Source organism: Hippoglossus hippoglossus, chromosome 8 (genome assembly GCF_009819705.1).
Source record: "Hippoglossus hippoglossus isolate fHipHip1 chromosome 8, fHipHip1.pri, whole genome shotgun sequence".
Classification (NCBI taxonomy): domain Eukaryota; kingdom Metazoa; phylum Chordata; class Actinopteri; order Pleuronectiformes; family Pleuronectidae; genus Hippoglossus; species Hippoglossus hippoglossus.
This window is the reverse complement of record NC_047158.1, coordinates 9,855,854-9,880,495: the sequence shown is the minus strand read 5'-3', so window position 1 is coordinate 9,880,495 and position 24,642 is coordinate 9,855,854. Positions and strand designations below refer to the sequence as shown.

At 42.5% G+C, this 24,642-nt stretch overlaps 1 protein-coding gene across 4 annotated transcripts; it reads right to left on the bottom strand.

The window, feature by feature from the left end:
- Positions 1 to 2,047: 2,047 nt before the first annotated feature.
- On the bottom strand, positions 2,048 to 24,424 carry mpp3a (membrane protein, palmitoylated 3a (MAGUK p55 subfamily member 3)). Of its 4 annotated transcripts, none has more exons than XM_034593565.1 (20): positions 24,241 to 24,424; positions 14,733 to 14,795; positions 14,498 to 14,616; positions 13,248 to 13,325; positions 12,631 to 12,711; positions 12,164 to 12,301; positions 11,953 to 12,034; positions 10,223 to 10,308; positions 9,958 to 10,032; positions 9,552 to 9,748; positions 8,776 to 8,840; positions 7,846 to 7,866; positions 6,747 to 6,788; positions 5,059 to 5,124; positions 4,253 to 4,408; positions 3,713 to 3,793; positions 3,523 to 3,616; positions 3,340 to 3,448; positions 3,051 to 3,179; positions 2,048 to 2,391 (listed from the first exon to the last, which is right to left on the bottom strand). In XM_034593565.1, the coding sequence occupies exons 2-20, from the start codon at positions 14,767 to 14,769 to the stop codon at positions 2,212 to 2,214; spliced, it is 1,836 nt and encodes a 611-aa protein (XP_034449456.1). In that variant the 5' UTR covers positions 14,770 to 14,795; positions 24,241 to 24,424; the 3' UTR covers positions 2,048 to 2,211. The 4 variants fall into 4 exon arrangements, with proteins under 4 accessions (XP_034449456.1, XP_034449458.1, XP_034449459.1 ...); XM_034593566.1 differs by lacking the exon at positions 24,241 to 24,424 and adding an exon at positions 23,788 to 23,809 and having other exon boundaries at positions 2,212 to 2,391; XM_034593567.1 differs by lacking the exon at positions 5,059 to 5,124.
- Positions 24,425 to 24,642: the final 218 nt, after the last annotated feature.

Here is a 24,642-nt window from a genome sequence, read left to right as displayed (position 1 = left end):
AATAATCTGTCCCCAGAGCAGACCACCTGGAACACAATGCTGATGGAATAGAGATGTGATGTCTGCCTGTGGACCAAAGCCAAGGACTTCTGACAATGTTATACATGCACTTAAATGAACTGCAGTGGAGCAACAACAGATGAGAGGTAAACACACACATTAAACATTTTGACATCAATCTGCAGCAAAAGAAAATCGAGCTTTGGGGAAAAACATTTTTTTCCCGGGAAACTGTATTAAAGGAATGCCAAAGGTTTGATTAAGCTAGCTTTATTATGGCACTTTGTACATGTCACGTTACAAACTCAACATTCTGGGTTTCTTTAGTTCGTACAGAACATGAAAAGATCAAAAACACAGAGCACGTTTTTAACACACAGCAGAAGGGATCTGAAACATTCAAAGTGAGTTATAGTTTATCCAAAATGTTGTAAACCTGTACAGATCACTAACGTTGTGATCACCTGTGACATGAGCCTATCAGTTTCCTCTAATCTGATTTGTGTCATTTCAGAATAGGTTCACATTTTAAGTTTATCAGGTCAAAGAAAGAGCGCAAGGTTGCGAACCTGCATTGATTCCTCCTCTTTGCACTGGTTGTAAAAGATCCCATCCTCAAGGGATTTGATGTACGTGATGGGAGACTAAAATCCCCAGTCTGTGTAAAACTTATTTAATTTAAGCAGAAGTTAGAGTAAATAAACAATTCTTCGCCCAAAGAATCTGTCTTTTTAATGTAAATCTCTGTCCACACAGTTTACAGTGCTGGGCTGTGGCAGTTTTGAACCAGAAAGAGAGAAACTCTTGATTTGACTAAACTCCGGAGGTGGATTGTGTTCAATCATCGCCACCAATACTTTCTTTGAAGTCATGTTCGGCAGAGATTCATGTCAGTTCAGAGAAAAAGTAGAATTACAACCATGAAATCTTTCATTGTGCATATGAGACGTCTCTCATGAGGGTTCAAATGTATCCTGTAACATCACATTTTACTCTGCATTTTCTGTGTTGGGCCTTGCATATGAAATAAGGCTGCAATTTACAAGTATAGTCTTTGTTTGATATCTGGACCCTTATTCCTGATACATTTTTACATCAGAAAATGGCAAGTTGTCTTTAGATTGTTTATATCTTACGAGTATAAACATGTAAACATGTTGGTAAATTTAACAATTAGTTAATTATCAATAGATGCAGATTCATAACCTTATTTTTATTCAAAATCTGTGGATATTACATCTCAAGTTCAACAAAACTCTGATTCTCAAATAAAATACATCGAGTTGCCACCTTTGCTTCTGCTGTCTAAAAAATGTGCAAGGGAACTTTACAAAACCCATTCATGATCGAAAAAGTAGCATCATGTGTTGGTGTTTGTGTACACACACTGTGACGTCAATCCACACAGACTTTGTGCACAGCATTATTACACACAGGACTGAAGGTAAACAGGTTGCATTGAAGTGCTACGAGATCTTTCGTTGGCACACGAGGAAGAACATTTACAATATTTACATCGGAGATTAAATAACCAGCTGTCATGCGTTTCTTAAAAACAGTTTTGTAGAAAATTAAATTCTCACATACTGTTTGGATCTTAGTTATATTTTCTGTCAGTCTGTTGAAATGAATGGTTTTGAATTTCCTTAAATATTCCGTGTTGAAAGTGATTGGCTCTTATACTGTACAAGATGCATGAGCAGTTAGAATTAACAAGAAATCATTCTGTATGTGGCATTGAGCTGAATAAAAAACATGCTACTAAATGTACTCCAACAGGAGTCATGATAAAGCTGACTGACTGAGCAATCCTGTGAGTGGGATCCCAAACCTGACACGCTCCAGTAAACAATGCAGCTTGAGGAAGTGACAGTGGGAGGAATAAAACACTTCTGCTTCTGTTCCCTGTCGTCAAATAAATTCAAAGCAAACTTGAATAAATAGCATGGGAAAGGGGCGATTGTGATGGAAAAGACAGATTTTCATACGATAAACTGGCCTTTGACCAAGAGGAGTTGTCCATCTGCTGCGAGGTCTTCCTCTAATATCATTTGGAGCCTCAGTAGTGGCTGTTTGACCAGTGCTGAGGGAGTCCAGCAGACTACCAGACTGGCCACAGGGCCTTTGAGGGGAATTAGGTCATTAGGAGAAGAGGATTTGGGTGGGCGGGCTGTGAAGTTCTTCTAGAAGATTCAGGGGGAAGAGTGAGGTTTAGGTCCGCACCCAGTTGAGAGGCACCCAGAAGGATTCTCGCTCCAGCCTCTCCAAAATACCTCGGAGTTCTGCACAGGCACTGGCTGAGTCCTCCTTGATGAGGACCCGGTCCACCAGGTGTCCATACTGCTGATCGATCTGAATGGCAGACTGACGCATCTCCTGCAGGTCTTCATCCTGTTGTTAAAAAGAAAATGATGTGTTTGATATAGACAGAGCATTGTCTGAAGACAGAACCTGCAGGGCCTTGTCCTTCGACCTGAGTCCTTGACTAGTTTTGATTTTATCCCACCGATGTGATTTGCAACTCCTGAATGAATATGAACAATGTGGCCTGTGAAAATGTTCTGTTTGGCCATGATGTTGAAAAATTGCTTAGTGTGTCCTGACGACTGAGTCTTAACACTTTATACACAACGAATAATCCCACGGTTTACCGTCAAATATGTCAATGTCTCTATTATATCTTGTATTATAAATATTCAGGCTGCAAACCAGAACAAACAGTAACGTTTGTGACCCACATCAAATATTAGGTATAGGCCTACCGCTAAAACTAATGCTGTCCAATGTTGTATTGGACGGCAATAAATCCAACCTTCAGGATAGAGTCAGTTAAACTCTTTTACATCATATGAATGTGTGTTATTGACAGAGGAAGGCCAACAGAACCACATCTCAGTATAATACTCTAGTTCAACAGCACAAAGTTCATCATGTTGCTTCCAAAATCATCACAAAAAAAAAACTGCTTCACAACCTTCATGAAAGGAGCATTTATCAAAGGACTGAATTAGTTTTCGATTGAGATGCATCTAAGAGAATGCAGGACTCACTGTAACGCGACCATGGTCTCCCCCTCCTGGCGAGGTGGTAGCACTGCGGCGTCGCCTGCTCTCTGGAACACGAGGTTTGACGAATATGACATAAGGCTTGAACTCCGCTGTCCGCAGCCTCCTCAGCGCCTGGAGTGGTGATGCATTTACACAGAGCATAAGAGCCAAACAGGGGCCAACAGTGATATGTCAGACTCTGCATAATGAACAGATCTGAAGTGACTGTGTTATGATAGTGGACTGTGATACATTTGGACGATGGGTTCGGTGGTTGTAACTTGACTCTTACCTCAGGCTGCACGTCCACTACGCACATCTTATTCTTGGCCTGTACAGAGCGGATCGCCTCTATACTGGTGCCATACTGGTTCTCCTTGTATTCACCGTGCTCTATGAACCTAAAGGAGAAACCAAACTTCAGAAGGAAACAAATCCTCCATTCACACAAAAACCAACATGCGTGTCAACGTACTTGTTGTTCAAAGCATCTGCATCAAATTGCTGCTTTGTGACAAAGTGGTACTCCACCCCCTCCTTCTCGTGGGGTTTCTTGGGCCTTGTGGTATCTACGGAAACATAAGAAGAATTTTTCATGTATGTGAGGTCACTGCACAATAATATTGGTTATATTTAGAGATGTATGAATGGTGTGAGCTACTCACGCGGTACAGCCACAGCATAACGATGTGGGTTTTCAGCAATCACTCGCTGTTTGAGCTCATTGATTCGTGCTCCAAGAGAACCTATGGATGCAGATTGGGTGTTTATTTTTAGAGAAAAACAATTTAATCATGAAGGGTAAATCTGTTTATTATTAGGACCTTATATTCGAAATTGTAACGAGGGGGGAAGTTCGTATTCAACCTGTAATGACCTGTAGAAGTACGTCAGACCGTTTGAAGAGGTTTGTCTCTTGATCCAGCAGATCTCTTCACTGTCAGCTTGACCAATTACAGGCCCTCTCGTACATTCATCAGCAGAGTAAGTCAGTGATGTTATGTTATTTATTATGAAAATGGAGGACGCTAGCAACTGAGAAGTCATGTGTTTGGGGTTGTAAAGTAACTATCAATGGTAAGGCTGTTTGTTGTCTTCATACCATGCGTCATGTCAAATTAGTTTGTTGTAGTACATGCTTTAATCCTGTAGATGTCACTATCATCACAGAAGAACATTAGTGCCAGTTAGTGGCTCAGTCTCACCGATCAGAACCACCAGACGAGGCCTCTCATTGGGCCTCTGCAGGTAGCGGGTGACCTCCTCATAGGTCAGGTAGTCAGAGTCTCCGGGATCAGAGCCCTCTCCTGAGGATCCTTGTCGGTCTTTACGACTCAGCCTGAAACTCCTCCGTAAACCAGCTACAGCGAGGCCACACACACGAGGGGAGAAAGAACAGACAACAAAAGGTCTCGGGTCAGGTGACATGAGCCATAAAATTATTTATAATCTTATGATTACATATGAGGACACTGTTCACTTCCATGATGCAGGTATGGTGCATTTTTGCATGAAGTGCAGTGAGCAAACATTGTTTGAATATAGTCAAGACCAACCCTTTGACAAGCATGCATTAAAAACCTCTGTAAACACTGCACGAGGTTAAAAATAGCTCCCTCTTATTTGACGTGTAAATACTTGATCGTGTGAGATATTTACTGAACTTTTAGACAATTATTCACCATGCTTCAACTAAACATTGCATGCAGCTAAGCACAGTTAACGCCTTGTAAGCAAACTTTTCTTTAATTATTTTTAAAGTAATGATTCTTTCATCTGAATGAAATATTTGTGTGACCCAAGACAGACATGATTTTCCAACATGTTCCAAGGCATGCGTCTTTCAACGAGGCTACAGTGCTGAGGCAGGACAGACAGGACAGCCTGGCCCTGGGAAACGCCACACCGATGACAGAGAGTGGCTGTGAATGAGGGTCTCCCATGACCAGGACTGTCTGTACCCTCCCCCTGTCAGTGGTGTATACCTGCAGGAATGAGCCGGGCACTGTACCTGAATAAAATTCCCAGGAAAACACCTGGCCACAGGAGGGCGCCACTGCTTTACACTTAGGAGAGACTATAACTGGCGTTAGAGCATCACACAACCCAGCCTCACACCTCCACACAGGGTGAACGAGCAGCAAACGTGCCTGTTGAGTGTGCAATGCGTCCAACGCAGCAGGGTGTGAGGAGGAGGAGGGGGCATTTTCAAGAAAAGGAGGAAGCAGTGCACTGGCCACAGCAGCAGGGGGCAGTTAGTTAGATGCGGGACGGGAGGGAGGCAAGTTAGGGAGGATCCAAACACTGCTGGATGGAGGAGGTGGGTGGAGGGATGTTTTAACAGCTCCAAGCAAAGGGAAAGCACAAATACTGTTTGTTTTAAAGGGTGTTGTGTGTTACAGTGAGGAGGTGCTGTTAAGCTCTCCGCTGCGGTCAGATCGCTCCTTGTACTCATCGTCATTCCAGCAGCTCGCAGGATGTGGGGGAGCATAGAGGGGTCAGGTTGGGCTGAAGAAGGACGAGGGAGGGGAGGTCATTGGAAGGCTGGTGAGGGGTTGAGGATAAAGGGGACTACCGTATTCCACCCTCTCCAATTTGAAGTCAGAAAAGCTTATTACTTCAAAACTAATTTTCCTGGCTACTTATTCAAAGGCAAACAACATTTTACTGTAATGAAGTATTATTGTAAATATTTCTATATTGATCTACCTTATACTTTCACTCCACGGCATTTCAAAAGGTATTCAACTTTATACTCAATTACATTTATGTGACACCTTTAGTTTTACGATGAAGATTTCACATAAATAATATTATCTTTTCAATATAAAACCAGTTGTTTTCTAAAATGTTTGACCTCTGACCTTTGACAAACAGCAGTGTGTAGTAAAGGTCACAGGATATTTGAGAAGTTAACAGTTCCACCAAATAGTGACTACTGTTCCTGTTTATAAAGTAAAACTAGCTCCACCTCCAGCAGCTACAACAGTGACACATGGTTGCTTTTTTATTAATACATAGTTAATACATACATCGGTCAGAGGACCCAAACCAGTACTTTCATTCCATTCTGCTCCTAATAGCCATGTACTATTAATTTTACTTATTTCACGCAGGACTTTTACTCAAAAGATAGTATTTTTAAATTACTGTATTGGTATTTTACTTCTGGTGAGTAAAGAATCTGAATATTTCCTCTACCACTGGTTACAGCAGCATCATTTGGTTCTTTATTCCTGTAAAGAACTCATTTGGTTATAAATTAGGAATAGGGGAATTGGAATACGAATGCATTACTCACTGGAAACACTTAAATGTCAGACTTTGACACATCCTTAAACTCTCTGAAAACTATTCAGGCTGACACGATACTTCCTCGATGATTTTTCTACACGAAAATTCTTTCATGTTTTCTACAAATTCATCTACCTCCCTTCTCTTGGTGCCCAAAAAATTGTGAATCATCATCCGTGACTCAGATTCCCCCCCCTTGGCATTGATTTTGATCCCATCTCTTTACCCTTCAAAACCTTCACCCCTCCTCTTGTCCCTCAACCCCGGGCCCCGCACGGGTCAACTCAACAAGCAATCAGTGTGACCCCCAGCCCGAAGCATCCAGGGAACCAGCGCACAGCCAGGCTGCAACAGGCAAAGAGCAGATAGGGAGAAGGAGGTGGGGAAAGACGTTCACGCTCTCACCTATGTACTGTCCATTGAAATAGCCCTCACAGTCACAGTCCTCTGTAGGGAGGCAAGCAAGGAAAAGAGGGGGTAAGCACAGGGTAAGAGACCTGGAAGAGTTAAAGAGTGGGGAGGGCAGGAGGGCAGGAGGGCCGTGGGCTCTGGAGAGGGCAGGCGGGGCCGACAGGCAGCAGGCAGGCAGACAGCGGGAGGCAGCCAAGAGTTAATGATGGAATGCTGTTGGAGGCAACAGCCACTAACGGAGAGGAGAGGAGAGGAGAGGAGAGGAGAGGAGAGGAGAGGAACAGAGGAGGCTCTCCTTTTGAAAAGGAGCCAGCTGTGAAGTCCCTGTGACCCACACACAAGTCTTTTCTCCCCATTGTTGCACAGCTGAGACAGAAACTGCCTCAAATACACAAACCTACAAATCCATAAGTCCACAACAAAAGTAGAACATGATGATATGTAATGATTTTAGAAAAAGGATGGTTTACAGCACAGAATCCGAATAAAACATTGAAATAGGGTCTGATGATGCAGTCTAGTGAAAAACGGAACACACATAATATCAGGGACGGAGGATGACGCAGAACACAAAAGGAACTATTGTTCTCTTTAACAGCCTCTTTTTGGTTGGACTGTAGTCTCCACGGATGCTGTTCTGCTTGCACGCACGCACACACACACACACACGCACACACACACACACACACACACACACACACACACACACACACACACAGACACACACACACACACACACACACACACACACACACGTGTACAATGCAAAGTATCTATTCTGGTCTGGTACACCAGAAGCAGGAGGGGAGGAATTAAGCTGGAAGCAGTAGAAATCCCAAATGCACACACAAGCACACATGCAAGCTCGCACGCACACACACACGCACACACACACACACACACACACACACACACACACACACACACACACACACACACACACACACACACACACACACACACACACACACACACACACACACACACACACACACACACACACACATTTTTCTGTTGTGTGCATTTTGTGCGTGTATCTTTCTTTGTATGCATTTACTGGATGAATCATGTTCGTGGCTGCACATGTACCCACCTTTATCACATCCTTGGTCGTCTGACAGTTTGCATCAGGGAAGAGGAAAGTGTAAAACATTATCATCACAGTAGATAAATGGGCAGCAGCTCTGTGTAAAAGACATTTCTGGAAATGTTCTGACAGCACGTCATGTGAGGATTTATAGACTCTAAATATAAAAATCGTGTGTGCAGTTGTCAGGGTGACGTCACTGATGAGACAGGGGGAGACCCACATTTACAGGCCCCCGCTGGGATTTAGGGGAATTAATCAGAGAGCTGGAGGAGCACGGAGGGAGGTTGAGGCAGAAGAGTCCTCGCAGGCTCGCTGCTGCGTGGCGGAGCACGACTAGCTGCCATATTGCTAAGCTGTTGTTGTCTCCCCGTGGCTCAGGCCTAATCGGATCGCCTGCAGCTTATGCGCCACGAAGAGCCACCACTCATATTACACGCTCACCTGTCTGTTTAAGCACCACCTCTATAGCTTCAAATGAGAAAGTGAGAAGCGCAATGTATTGTTGAGGCTTTTTTTCCCCTCAGCTGGTGCCTGATGTAACGCTGTCTGATCTACTTAATCCGAACTCACAGCTCGCTCGCTGACCAGATGGAGCAAAACATGAGAGAGATTAATTCATATCTATGATCCCTCCCTCCATCTCTGTGCTCCTCCATCTCCCCCCCATCCTTTTTAAAAACATGTCGGCAGAGCAGCACGGAGAGGACGGACAATGGATACTAATGCCTCTGAGAATGCCAATTACCCTCGAAAAAGGTCAATAAATGTCAATGAAAACACTGCTGCATTTATCCAGAGGAGGAAATATTGTCCTGTAATGACACTGACTGCGTGCCCAAGTAGAGAAAGGAGAAGTGACAGTGAGCGATGCTGCAGGTGGTCAACTGTAATTATGAAATGGTGCAGAGGAATCATGGGGAGCAAAAAACTTACAGACGGGCTTTTTAGGGGATTTTGGATTCGGGAGTGTGCCCATTTTCATCCTGTAGGCCAGCCGCCTGGGGGAATGTGCAGCAGAACAAAGAGCGAGAGAGGACGGAGGCAGGGAGAGAATCATCAGTGAGCGGAAGGTTCAGAGGAAATGTCAGACAGGCAGAATAAAGATTCAAACATGACAGGCACGCAGAAGCACATACAACACACCCGGATGGATTATAGGATACTTGGCCCCCTGAGTACAGACATGTGGTCATTTTGCTGCGCTTTGACAATAATAATTATTTGTTCAGTGCATTTAAAGACATGTTTGTCAATCAGGGTGCAGCAGGAACCCACAGTATCAGCAGATCTTTGTTATTCCACTTAAAATTTGAATTTAACCGACAAACTCTCGGTTTAGGCTTCACAGAGCTAACCCTCTGACCTGTGTCTCTCTCTGTGTTCCAGCTGTGGACATTAATCCAACAGAAGCTGCAGTGTTTGGCAGGGATCCATCAGCCTGCTCAGATCATCTTACTGACAGATTATGACACTTGTGGTATCAGCATGTGCCTATTCAAGGCTGTGATTCGATTTGTTTTTCCCCCAAACACACACACTCACTGCTTTGATGCTCCATCTAATCATAGTTGACCCCTCAATGTGGAACACATGAATGTGGATTTAAAGGATTACAAATGGCTGGATAAAATACATATCAGCCGTGTGTCTGTGAATCGTTTCACCAGTTCACATCATAGAGAGAACATTTGTACATGATTTGACATCACCTCTCCTGGAACTGTTTGGAGGGGACGAGTCCGGCCCGCAGGTTGCTGTCTCCCACACGTTTGGCCTGCCACCACGTGGGGTCGTCCTGCGTCACGACCTGCAGGATGTCTCCTCGTTTGAAGGGAAGTCCCGCCTCTTGGCAGGGCGTGGCCTTGTCCTCCAGCGGGATGTAGTCAAACAAGGCTCTCATATAAACCTGGACGCAAAAGTAAAGGCTTTGTGAGAATTGTGGGGGGAAAAGCACCTTGTGTACCTATTTATTATTGAAGAAACACGGATGAAGCTGTTCATCTGTCCCACTAGACATCAGCATAAACCTAATAATGAGTCTGTTGTTTCCCTTCAAACTGTGTAAGAAAAGTGTAAAAACTAAATTCATGCACAGTGACTCCAGCTTTGTCTCACCTTGCTCTCCTTCAGTCTATCCTCTTCCTTAATGGCAGGGATTATCTTGAGAGTGATGGAGCCCTGGGACTGGGACTAGATCACAAATAGACGAGACAGAGGGAAGATTGTGAGTGCAGACTCATCTCTCTAAAATGGACTTTAAATGGATGACTAATGAGGGCAGCTTAGATATTAATGGAGGTTTGACATGTATATCGTACTTGTGTATTCCTCAAACATCAGTCTGGCTTTAATTCTGCAGTGTACAGTGATTCTGTCTTACCAGCAGCTGGCTGATCTCGTCAGGTCTCTTGTGGATCACAGAGACTCCGTTGACCTCCCTGAGTTCATCTCCGACATGGACCAAACCTGGGGGGAGGGGAGACGAGATGAAGACGAACAGAACAGAAACATCGATGACGACCACGGAGGCGTCACTGCGTTTTCCAGGTCTTTGGAGTTTATCAGCCGTATCATAGTGCTGTTGTCAGATCCACTGATAGAGGCTGCCTCCATCCTCAGCTCTGATCTTTCCTGCTGCAGCCACAACAATGAAACCAGACGCTGAAAGGAGTAACATCAGTATTCTTCTCCCTCAGGATCGAAGACACACTATGGTGCAATCATATAATGTCTGCATCTAGGAGACATGCACAGAGGCCAGAGGCTACTTCTGAAATCCGTCTCCACACTGACGAGAGCTTTCCCATCGCTGACACAAGAAAACAGAGGAGGGTATTAATGATTAATAGATGAGGACACCGATTGGTTTAGTTTCCCAGCATGCATGTGTCTAATGCCAACTAACACAGATACACACACACACACACCTGCATGTGGCTGATATTTCCATGGCAACGCCCATGAAAGGATCATTGCTGAGTCTATATTGTGTGATTGAGTCTCTGGGGACTCGTGAGGAGCTTTAGGTTTCAGCAGCAGTCGTGCGATTCGTCTCACGCTGAGGCCTTGATCTCACCTCATCAGAGAATCCGGTTTTGATTAGTTGCCCTGTGCACATATTTCATGAAACAGTTTCCCTCATTTTCTCCGGTTGCAAGAAGACAAATGCCGTCACACTGCTGTAAAAGCCAGCAGCCTCCCAGGGAGTCACAGTGGCTCAGTTTGCCTCAGGGCTGTGCTACATCACTGCAGTGTCCTGGCTCGTATCCATCCATGAACATTTCTGCTTGTCATCCCGACACTTTTGCTCTTTTAAATTTTAAACAACAGTCACTAAAACTCGTCTTTCAACATTAACATTGCTAATTATTTGCACATTTGAGAAACTTAAAAAGGGTTACACAGAGGAACAAAGCTGCAGTGGTTGTGTCATCACAGGCTGCATTAAGTTGTGAGCAGCCCTGCTAATGTTGCCTGAATTACATTACTGTTATAACCTTTTAAAAGTAAACCACAAAGTAAGAATGAATAGAAGAGAGACTAAACCAAAGAGTGAGTGTCTCAATTCAGAGGCTGCCTTCTTCGGACACCACCGTCTACCTGGCCCACGTCTAGACCGCCTCCTTCATGGGCCGCGTAGACCCCCAAGTCAGAACCAAAATAAGATGGTCTGGTCTACAGAGGATTTCCGTGATAGGTGTCACCAGCTCCTGTCGCCTAGCAACAGAGCTGATGTTGTACATGAAGAGAAGTTAAATGCCCCAAGCATCAAAACTTTGTAGAAGTTGAAGCGTCAATCATTTAATGTCATTTCGCTTTGCTTTGCTTCGCTTCCTTTGAAAAAAGGTTTACCATTGAATCCTGGGATAGGTTGGGCCCTGGGATAGGTTGGGCCATGAAGGCCTTAATTTCGCAGGGTTGAAAGGAAGCATTTGTCGACAGTGTTTAAAGGAGCCTTTGAAATGTGACATCCTAGTTGCACAGCAGACGTCTTCAAGGGGATGGATTTCACCACTTGTGTCTGTGTTCCAGTCCCCAGGTTGGGGCCTTCAGGTTCTGGTAGTCTATTAATGTGCCAAGACCAAAATCCGCAGAACAAGCTCAACTTACCACTTCGATCAGCTGCACCTCCTCTCATGATCCGAGCGACCATCACCACCCCAGTGGCTTCATCCCGCCTGATGGTGGCTCCCTGAACAACAGACGAATTTATAAAATGATTTGCAGAAAAGAATAAAAAGAGTCCCCTCCCTCTTCCGCCCCATTCTCCTGCGGGCTCTTATGTTTTCATTTCCACTCCTGTTGTTCTGTCACAACTCACCAGAGGCTCCTTGTTCTTCACCAGTCTGACAATCTTCACTGACTCCTCCTCCAGCTCATCCTCGAAGTCATCGGGCAGCGGCGGCAGCACGGGGTCAAAGTTCTTCTGAGCCACAGTGTCGTGCACTGAGAGAACAGCCTGGTGGGACAGAAAGGCGACGTGCTGAGATTACAATGTGGTCGTAGAGCTGCTGGAGAGCACACAGGGCAGCCTGAATGGCTTCAGAGATTAATATACACTCTTATGTGAGAGCAATGACATGTATGGAAATTTTACATAATTGCATGAAGGATTAAACTTTTTTAATACATACATTTTAGTTGTCTAAATGTTTTTGTTTTTTTTCCAAACAATCTAAAGTTTTTCATTTTTAAACAGCATTAATCTGGTTAAAATGTTGATAATTCTCCATTCAAAGTATCACTTTAGGTTTGTGGTTAAAAAAAAGCCAGTGGCAGTGTGTTTACCTTCAGATGTGGTGACGTCAACAGGTGCAGCAGCTCCTTCTCCTCATTGCTCATTGGTCCACCCTGCAGATCCTCCGCCACCTGCCAATCACAACACGCACATCAACCACGGCCCCTGACCTCATGTGAACCAGTGCATGTGTATACCGGTAATGTAGTGCCGCAGTTTACTGGAGAATAAATGCAAACAGATACACAGACATGCTCGCAGGGGAAGATAAGTGTCGAGAAGCAGAGGTCAGCAGTTTCCTCACTGATAACTGGTGGGAGCAGGAGAGCAGCAGGATGTGGAGTTTCCTGAGATGAGCATCAGGATGATTCAGCACTTTGAGGACATTAAAATTCACTTTTGATACCTGCGCTGCTTCTCTGTCGGAGCTAACTCATTGTGACTGACTGCTGAGAGTGGAAATATAATTCAAGCTGTGTGTGTGTGTGTGTACTTATATGTTTGTGAGGACCATTTTAAAAATAGAAATTTATTGAAAGTGAGGACATTTTGGCTGGTCCTCACTTTTTCAAAGGCTTCTTTGAGGGTTAAGACTTGGCTTTAGGGTTAGGGTTTGAATTAGGTTTAGGGTTAGGGTTAGGCATTTAGTTGTGATGGTTAAACTTACATCCTCTGCCAGAGAAGCAACACTGTGGAGAACAGGTGTCGGACTCTGTCTCTCATACTGTCTCAGCTTCTCATGGATCTGTGATAGAAACAAAGAGGGTTTCATAAAGGAGTGCAGCGTTTTGGAAAAAGTTCACGTCAACAATAATGTACATTTGTATCCAAATCTAGATCGATTCATCATCTGTACCTCATGAAAACCAATTTTCAGTGTTATCCATCCAATAGTTGCTGATAGCCTTCAGACAGTTGGCTTTCCAACTGAACAAAATACTTAAGGTTACACAATCTGTGACTTTTTTAAAACCTTGTTAAACTCCTACTTTTACTAAGCTGTAACAATCACAGACATTTAAGTTTTTTAAAGCTCCATTGTTTTGATTTATAAACCTTACATTTGGCACAATTCCAGTTGCCACATCACATGAATAGACCAGAAAAATGACTATATTACTCTAAAATGTCTTAGTTTTATATTTCCTGACAAATAAATATACACATAAGGACTGATGATGACAATATAATGATGTTTAAGAGTCTTCAAAGATTAAAAGAAATAAGGTAGAGACACGCCACATATGCTCTGAAGAGAGGAGGTCAGGTGAGGTGGGTCAGTAGCCAATTTCATACACGAACTGTCCACACAATTGGGTGTGGACTTTACTTTGCCTATGTCACATATGAACAACGCAACAGGAATGTCCACAACAACACAGAAATATCTGCAGCGTTCAGGTGGAGGGTGGGTCAGCATACAGAGGTAATAGGTAATGTATCAATTCTGCACGTGTATTTCACACACTGGCGTCGGCTCTTATCACAAACTCTTTTGACATCTTTGGGCTGGCAGGAGAAACTCCGGTGAAAGTCCTGAACCTCACAGCCCCTCTGGATAATTTATCCAGAGTTCAGTGCATTGAGTGCAAGTTCATTGCAGACGTCTGTTTGACTCAGATCTTTTACTTGCATCAACTTAAACCAAACAGGATGATAATGAGGGGGCAGAAAAATTGTTTTAAAAAGTATTGAAACAGCCATTTGTACAGCCACAGTTTTGAATGGCTGTGATGATGACCTGCCATCAGATAAATAAATGTTCACATGAATGACCTGGTTGCTGTCCTTTCACTCACTCAAGGAACACGACCAACCGACCAGATTATCAAAACAGTGCAAAGATGCAAATGATATCTACAGATACATATTAGTGATTATTATAAGTGAGTACTTATAATAATATGACTTCCTCACCTTCATGAGGTATCCCAGGCTTCTCTCACTGAACACGTCTTTGAGGAACACCATGTCCTCCTTGTGGTTGGCATCGGGCCGCAGCTGAGAGGTCAGCAGGGCCAGCGTTTCGTGAAGCCCTACAGAGGAGGGGAACAAGAAAATCATCATGTACATTAACAGGAGCAGACAGAGCGCAGCGGGCCTCCGGCAGTATGGACAGTGTGTGTGGAGCATCTGTGCTGACTCGGCTCACCTGCTCCTGCTGTTAGCACCGGCATGGCTTCTTTCATGGGTCAGTGAGGTGAGGGGGGGAAACCTGGGGCAGAGAGAAAGAGAAATTATAATCAAATACTGATGTTCACTGACGTTTTCTGTTTCTCGACAGGATTTAAAACAAAGGCTGTCTCTTTACAAAAACAGCACAAAAAAAGTTTTTTTGTGTTTGTGTGAGCATGAACTGATCTAAAGGCATCCAGAGACCCATGTACAGTAATTACAGCCGTACATCATCCCCCATGTGCCTCGAGCTATAAATCCTGGTTGTGTTTTCCATTTTGCAGGTTGGGGAGGTGACCTTATCTATGAATGTGTAGGTGCGTATATGACAAAGTCTGCTTGCATTATAGAGCTGCACTACTAAGATAAACAGTCACTGCTGGTACCATTAATCTCAACAGGCCCACTAGGCTGTGTGCTGGTGTCGGGGGAGAGCAGGAGGGAGGGTCACTCTGGTACAAACCTGTGTGAAATAACCAAAGCACCAAGTCATATCTCTAAATGATAGAGGGGCTGCTAAAGAACACTGTTAGGACATAGCTGCTCATTTATCTGTAGGATTCACAGTCTGAATCTCACATATGTTGTAAACACAGGGTGTGTTGTTAAAGTGTTACGCTAAATGAGAAAAACCATAATACAGTTTAGACAAATAAGAAATAATTTGAAGCATAAACAAACCCAAAAGATCAACCTTACTATATTTAGTTATTTTGATAATTAATTTATATTTTCTTATTCAGTTCTGATAGAAGGCAAAATGTTTCATTCTTGTATCATGTATGATATCAGAATGGATGAAACACCCCAATTTGCTAAAATAAAATCTAAGAAAATATCATAGGTCTCCATAATATTCTGAATTAAATGTTAAAGATGTATTTATTTCATTTTTTAATATTATATTTACACACCCTTTGCTACTTGTAAAACAAAATGTAATCCAGAACAACAGGAAAATCTTACGATGATCAGTTTTTATTGAAACTATTTGATTATCTTGGGAGATTATTATTGAATTGAACTGAATTCAATATCATTGTACTCATTCATTGTACTGAAACGTGTTTCTAATATTCTTCCCCTCATATTTTTAAATTAATAATATTAGAAAGTTCAGTTCCCTTTAACACCACTGCAAACTATAGGATCCATAGTAAATACATAGTTAAATGAAAACCTCTATGACAGTGACACTGACCCTCATCACTTTTTGCAAAGGTAGAAGTAATGGCAGAGCAGTTGCATTGGCTCACATTAGATTTTACAGGTGTACCTAATAAAGTGGCCACTCTGTGTATATATATTCACATTAACTGACAGATCTGTGAGCGGCTCACACGTACAATCAGCACGAGTCCTGTACAGACTGCTGGATTATCTCAGCCCCTACCGATCAATACCCCTGTCACTCCATCCAATACTCTCCTCACTTCCTCCCGCTGGAAACAGGAGTCAATAACATAAACCACAGACTCCATCATGTAGCACTATGGTCTAATGACAAAATGCCAGAAGAGTGCAGCAAAGTTGCAATAAAGATTATCAGCCTTTTCACGTTTGGATTTACTGATGAGCAGCGTTGTCTGTGACTGTTTGACTTCTCTTTCTCTTCTGAGTGGAGCCAGGCCTTATGGGATAAGTGAGTCTGTAAATATCGTCTGGTTTACGGCCATTCTTTAAAAAAAAGTGATATCTAGATACTGCATTATATAAGCCTCTATTTACTCTGGTGAAATATTGACAGAAATTTTATTCTGACTCTTTGGAAAAAGGGCAGAGCCCTGATGGTGTAACTTGTCTGGCAGTGGCATAGGTGCAGTTGTCTGTGTTGTACTTGTAAGATTCATAGGGATATCATTTAGTACAGGGCCGCTTAACTGTGTCCACCCTCAAATACCGGTGTATCACAACCTTTTAAACTGGCTGTTAAGTTTATACTATTTGCCCACATGATTCAGCAGAAAACCTGAGCACAGCAGGTAACAGCAAGTTAGAAGTTTTTTGAGAATAAAGGGGGATAAAGCATGAAACAAAAGGCACAGTTTTCCACACTGGCACCATCAGGAGGCAAAAGCAAACTGAAGCAACACTGAATCCATCAATGAACTTTTAGCATCACACATTAGCCAGTTTCCAATGTTACAATCTAAGCATTAAAATGGCGGCTGAGAAAAGGTGTGGAACATGGCAGTTGGCTCTAAGTCAAATGTCAGGTTTTCAGTGAGCAGTGTGGGAGCTGTATAAACAAGTATTAGACTAAGGGGCCCGGTCACACAAACGATAATACATCAGTGGCGAACGTTCTCTTCCTGGTCACTTCCAATCAGCGTGAGCGAGGGGCGAATAAAACATTTGCTTACTGTGCGGAAGTAAATTGCAATTCAACTTTGGTGAACTTTGATCACCCGATATTTACTTTGCATTCGCATTTGTGTGACCATGCCCTAATGCATGGAGGTAGATGTCAACAAACAGGCAGAGGGTCATCAGAACGGTTATAAAGTTAATACATATCATGTCCATTTTGGGGCAAACGTGAAAGCAGCTGTGCAGGAAGAGCAGGTGTTATACACATTCAACACTGAACTTGATGGTTAAATAGGATTAAGGTTAAATACTTTACCAGGGCAGAATCATATTCTTAGGATGTCTAACCTAGAAAACATGATCCTCTATGATCCCAGCAGTAAGTGAAGAGTTGAATGAGGACAAAGAGGAAGCAAGCTGAAGTCACCAAGAGATGGATGATCCATCAGGCAGCTACAAAAAATGTCCTTTAGCACTAAAAGAACAACCCACATGATGTTGTATTCACTTCAGTTTGCCTTTATAAAGTGTATATAGTAGTAAGTGATTCTGTAATTCAGAGAATCACTTCAAAGTTCCACCCTATATACGCAGGGAGCTGTGTGGTGTCTCTCTGCTGCTTATTGGTGAAAACTTCAGCGTTGAGAGCCCACTCTCAGTTTGACCAATTCAAACTCGTTGGCATGGAAATTCAGTAAAAAAATATACAATGAAAATGTCTACTCACCACTTAACAACCTGATTAACATATTTGTGAAGTTTAATGTTTAAAAAATGTCCAAATGGTTTTCAAGTTCTGGTCCAGAAAGCAACTGATTATTTACAGATGGACGGACGTAATGATCACTACATCCACCACATTTTATTCGGTGGAATAAAAAGCAGAATGTCCTCATTTGTGCTGTTTTTACAATGAAATAAAACCAGTTCTGCCAAACTAAAAGTAACTTTCAGCTTCACATCATTGTTGCCATTAGAGATCAACGACAAAAACTAGAATGCCATGCAGTAGTGCTCATACCTCCACCAAGGCCTTCCCCTGATGAAACCACAATTAAATTCACTAGATCCAGATTTTTATTTGGATCTAGTGAAGTCAGTCCCTTAAACATAATTTCATTAATCAAGATCCATGAATTATTCTCTGAGGAATCAACAAGAATGGTGAAAGATGTCCTATATGAAAAAAATCCTGGATCTGCCCCCTGATCCAGATCCAAACCAAGATTTAATGGCTTCTTTCCTGACCCATACCACATCCATCGACCAAGTTTTGTGGTTATCCATGCAGCAGTATTTGGGTAATGCTGCTAAATAAAATAAACAAACACAGACAAAAACATATCCCTCCTTGTTGAAGAAAGTTAGAAATAAATGCCTGGATACGACCCTCAATCCGCATCTGCACCAACACTGAATGGGTTCTTCTCAGACCCAGGCCCCTTCTCTCCACTAAGATTGGTGGAAACCAGTTCAAGAATCTTCTGCAAACAAATAAACCAACAACCACACAACAGACAGTGGTGAAAACATCACCTCCTTGGTGGAGGAAATAATCTTGTTTCACTTTGTTGTGGTTTTTGTTTTCACTTATTTAATCTACAAAAGAACCAAGCTCTTGTTTTTTTCCACTATGTGATCTTCTCAATGAATCCAACATGACGTCACCCTTATCTCACTATAATGCATCTTTATTGCAACACTGCAACTTTCAGCCTCATCCGACAAACATACCCTTGTACTTTAGGTTTCACAATGAGAATATGATTAACCTCAGCAGAGACACAGAGAGAGACAGTGATGAGCTCGTGAATAATGAATAGAGACGATATTACAGAGGAAGAAGGATGAGGAGACGATGATGAGGAGGAGGCAATTTTTTTTGTTCTGTCAGGAGAATCAGACGGATCAACACACGAGAGACAGGCTTTTTGTTCTCATGTGTGTCAGCTGGGATTTACTTCATGTAACCTCACTATATTTACCTCAGAGAGGGAAAGAAAACCTCATAATAAAGAGCTGCATTCTGTACTTTGGATCAATATTCACTTTTCACTGAGGATTTCTTTTTTTTCAAGAAATGCTTTCAAAGTTCCTCCCACCATCTTCTGACTGATACGACTTGTAGACTCGAAGAATTAATGGGGAAATAAAAGTTTAATGGCTTCTTGGTAAAGTACAAAGAGTTAATTTGGTTTTAATGAACTGGGCTTCACTTTGAACATCAAAACAAGGGCACAACGTTTTTTACAATTTAGGCTGAGATTTATTCCTTATATTTCATTGTCTAACAGCCATGAATTAATATAAGCTTTACTTTTTGATTCAGAAGAATAAAGTATGAAGTTTGATAACATCTTTAAAATGATGGGAAAAAGATGATCCTTCCTTATATCATCATGTTTTTAGGTTTTTTATCAGTTATGAAGTTTAGCGAAAGTTAAGACAGGAAGACGTCTTCTTGCCTCATAAGTCACATGCACAGTTCTCGCCATCTCCAGGCTCCACCAGCTCATTCTCTCTTTTCAACAATCACAACCTGACATACACACCTTCAGCCAATCACCCGTAAGCTGTCAACGTTTAAAATGTTCTCCCTCCTGTCATTCAGCTGTCAATTTAGCACAGTGCTCACTGCACCACCTCAACCCTGGATACCCAGTCATCTCCCTTCAACTGCCCAATCAAAAGCCTTCATGGGACATCCCTACTTCCTCCAGGCTCCGGGGGGAAATCCCCCTCAGATCTGAAGCTCCTAATTCAAAGAACTGCTTCCATGGTGTTCTACTTCCTGCTGGGGTCTATTCCTCTGTTTACCACAATTTGATTTCATTACAATTTACTCTCTCTCCCTGTAAGTCTCCTCTGACTGAAATGACGTGAGCTATTCTGTTCATCCATAGTTACATTCAGTGGTATAGTGCAGTGTATATACAAGATTATCACGTATCCCACTTCTAAATATTCCCTTTCAGTCGTGTAGTGCAAGCCAATTTTGTTCCTCAGATAGCCAAAGCATTGGTTTAGGTATGAGGAGTGGTGATTGGTTGGGTAGGATAAGAATAAAACATTTATCCTTAGCTGGAGCAGCTGCTTTAAAAAAAGATTTGGGGGAATAAATCAAGAGTATACGCACTTTTCCAGCCACCACTACACCACTGGTCCCATTGCCAACAGTAACTGCTCATTGCAAACTTCTTTCATTGTTGCCCGTTTGAAAAAAATGTAAATATAGGCTGAAAAATGTGGTTCAGGTTGTAGCCATGGATTAGATTTATTTACATCCTCCCTAACTTTAACACGACACCACTGACAAACAGTAATATCTACACTTTTATGTCACAGTATCATATTGCATACACTATGCATCTGTATCAATAATCTACAATTACATTGTCGAATAACAAGCATGCAGGGAAGAGAGATGGAAGTGTGTGGTTTTGGTGGTTTATGAGTAAATCTATCACAATTCAGTAACAGGATATAGAAACATGCATTACCCTCTGTCTTAGAAACTAATTAAAGTACCATGCTTTAAGTATTTTGTGGAATAAATCGGTCTATTCAGCAATATGTTGCAACAATTTCTGATTCTGGTCTGTTTCAAACACATCTCATCTCCCTGTCATAGACGATTAGAAAAATATCTTCATCCGTGTCCTCATCAACAGTTACTTTGTCATTCCCACCACTGATGTCAAAATCATCTTGAAAAAACAAAATTCAGCAGGGAGTAAAAACGAGTTCATCTTTAATTAGCAGAAAAGTGCAACCAGATTTTATTTTCTTCTAAATAATTAAACAGAAGATGTATGTGTTTAGAAACGGAAGCTTTCAGAGTGTGTGTGATTCGTAACATCTCCTTCTCCTCAGTGACAGTCCTGGGAGGATGACATAATATACTGAGCTGCTTGATGTAGTGAGGTCATCAGAGAGAGGTATTATGGGAGCACCTCTAAGTGACACCAATGGGACATTTGGGATGGAGGGAAGAGGGGGGGGTGGATTATATCTTTTATATTCTCCGTTTCAGATGAACTACAAACAAACACTTAAAATCTTTATAAAGAAAAAATAATCATTGGTCTTGTTTTCGTGATTTATGAGTGAAGATTACGACTTTAATCTGTGTATAAACATAAAACAGTTTAATATAAGACAGAATCATGAATATCACTTGAGGCGTCACTACCTGTGCTTTGAGTCATTAAATAGACAATTAATCCAGTTAATATGCTCCAACAAGGACGTAACGTTTTCATCAGCGTTTGTTTGTTTGATAGTTAGTTTGTTTGTTAGCAGGATTACGCAAAAACTCCTGGACAGATTATCATGAACCTCGGTGGAAGGTATGGGTTAGGAAAGAACCCATTCAATTTTGGCATGGATCAGGATCAGGTGGCAGATACAATAATTATTTATCCAATTTCTGTAACATTGCAAGGTAGGGGGGATTTTTTTGTATCCCTTCTTCACTAGTGGCTGAACAGATCTCCTGCTGTTTCACTTCACCACATCACCATCACTCCAAAAACATCAAATCACCAAATGTCACAGATCCACAAATAGATTTAGACATCACACTTTTTGCATTTTGTCCCAGCAAAAAATGATGTTTTCGGTTCAAATCTAGTCAGGAGCTTAGCCGCGGACTGCACAAACATGATGATGTCAGAGCAAAAGCTCAGATGTCAGCTGATCAGACAACAGCCTCCGTCATCAAACATTTATCCAGACACATTTGGCTAAAATGCATTACAAGTTATTAATGTTACTGCATTAATAACATGATCCTGTGTTAAATAAAAGATCTAGAAACAAAATAACACTGAATATAAATGTGTCCATAAATAGATAAGCAGTTTGAACTCAAATGAACTTACAAATCAGACATCCTGTCTGTGCTCCGTCCTACTCTCTCCTTTCTTTCACTCCTCTGTTACATTCTATCTGTTTCCCATTCATCTTCTTCTTTTGTTCCACTAGAGGCTCTTATTCACATGCTTTCAGTCACCAGCTCTGGAGGTGGTGTGACGTCGGCAGGTTCAGCAGAACAACAACCCTCATGGCGTCTGTTTGGCTTTTTTTATGGACAGTGGGAGAAAGTAGAGACGTATATTGTCCATCTTTATATACAGTTACACTCAGAAGGTTGGGGGGTTTCCTCATTCTTCAATGAAAGATGTCAGTTCTGAAGCTGTTTCATTGTTCATTTATGTGTTGATTATTTGTGTTAAAAAATTATTCCTATTATATTTTGAAAAATGGCAGAAAAAAGATAAATTCTAAGTCATTAAAAATGTTCAAATGTCTTGTTTTTTAAATGTCAAAGATATGAACTCAAATCCTCATGTTACAGAAGCTGAAAGTAGTGACTAATGCTTAAGTTTGAACCAATTTGACCAATTCAGCCAAATAGTTGACTTTGATTGTATCAAAATAACAATTTCAAGAATATTCATTTGCTGAAGGGAGACTTGGGTTCCACGGCTGTTGAGAACGTGAAGCAAGAAACTGTTGGGAACCAGTAGAGAAATCTTTTTTTATTTCAGATTTTATGAAAATGGACATAAAAGTTCATTCAACCACCTAAAATTGACGTGTTATATTTTCCAGACCAGAGATCTCTTACAGCCGTGTGTAATATGTCTTTCTTTACCATAGAAAATCGGTAATTTACTGAGTTTTAGAGCAAAGACAGAAGAACTGGAGGCTTTAATGTTTAGAAGCCGGAGATCACATCCTGTAGCCAGTTTACAACGCTAAATAAAAATCTATAGCAAAGAGAAGGCCTATCAGAAAACACCTATGTGCATAGTTGAGATGGTCGTGAGAGAGGTTTTTAGATACTGACAATCAAGCAATTTCATCACTTAGGTCTGAAAACGTTGATAAGCATATGAATGCATTGATAAAAACAACCAAAGAACATTTCTCTGATAGTCATCTGTCATCAGATGGTGTCACTGTGTGGCTACACAAGCAGGTCGTCATGCTGTGGCACTATTGATAATTGTTTATGTGTTAACAAAATATGCCAGATAGGAATATGAATGTGCGAGGGTGTTACAACACGAAATGTGCCATCTGGAGTGGTTATCGTGACGCCTGTGAGGGTTTCAGGGATCATTAGAAACACGCTCTGCAACAGAGCAGCTCTTAATGAAAATATACTGTGCGCTAGGCTTTGAAAACGACTTGGCATGGAGACACCCAAAACAACAAATGCTCGGTCAAGCTGTTCTCAATGTCAGAGGGTCAACGGTCAGAGTGTTGAGTGTTTCACCGGACGACTACGGTCCGAGGACAGTGGAGAACTGGGGAGAGTGATGACAGGAGCAGAAGGCATGTTGCATGTTGTCATGCATGTACAGGCACCGCAACAAACACACACACACACACACACAGGTGGATGTGATGCATCTATGGTGTTGTCCGCACACACGGCTCGGTGTCTCACCAAGCGTCTCTTCTCGAGAATGAACGTTGCACTAACACAGCTAATCCACTGCACTGACAGTAATGGGACTAAGCATGTTTGGCCAGCATCCAGCACACACACACACACACACACACACACACACACACACACACACACACACACACACACACACACACACACACACACACACACACACACACACAAACGCACACACACACTTCCCAGCCTCACACCTGCACACTGATGCAACCACAAAACCACCATCATCCAATTTCAATACCTGACAGGAGTGAGGGTGTGGTCAGACAGAAACTTAGATCCTCTCCACCAGGGAGGGAAACTACTGGTGTTGACAGCTGACATACTCCTGCATACGCCACCCTCACAAATCCCCCCCCCCACACACACACACACACACACTGCTGCACAGCCGAGCAGAGGCAGATGTCATCCCCACTCATCTTTCTCCCCAGTCTCTCTATTCTTACTTCCCCGTGTATGTGGAGCGTATTCCCGGCCCTCCCTCCCTCCCATCCCTCCCTTCCTCTCCTCCTCCATCTCTCTGCATCCCCCTGCAGTGCTACAGCGCGCCCCTCGTTCAGCCGGCCGTCAGCTGGCAGATGGAGGAATAAAAGGACAACACGGTGGAGAAGCAGAGCAGCTGATGCCTTGTGTTCGCCCTGGCAACGGAAAGATGAACGTGGGGAGAAATGATCATCGTCTCCCTTCTTACCTTCTCTTCTCTCTCTGTATCTCCTCCTCTCCCTCTCTCTCTCTGTGTGTGTATCCTTCCTGACTGCAGCCACACTGTTTCTCTCGCTCTGATTCCTCCTTCCTCCTTCCTCCTTCCTTCTTCCTCTTCCTCCGGCTGCTGCTTTCACAAACCTCCTGCCGCTGAGTGTCTGCCTCCTCCCTTCCCCTCTCTTTCTTTCTCTCTCTGCCCCTCCCCTTACCACCCCCCTCCTCTCTTTGCATCTGATGCTCTCTCCGTCCACAGCAGCAGCGGATGAGGAATGAACGTGGAGGGGATGAGATTTTGTATCTTTCCTGCCGATGAGATGCTGTTTCCTCAGTTTGCGTCTCATGAGCCACAGAGCACATCTGTGTTTCTGATAAATAAACCTCTGCTGATGTT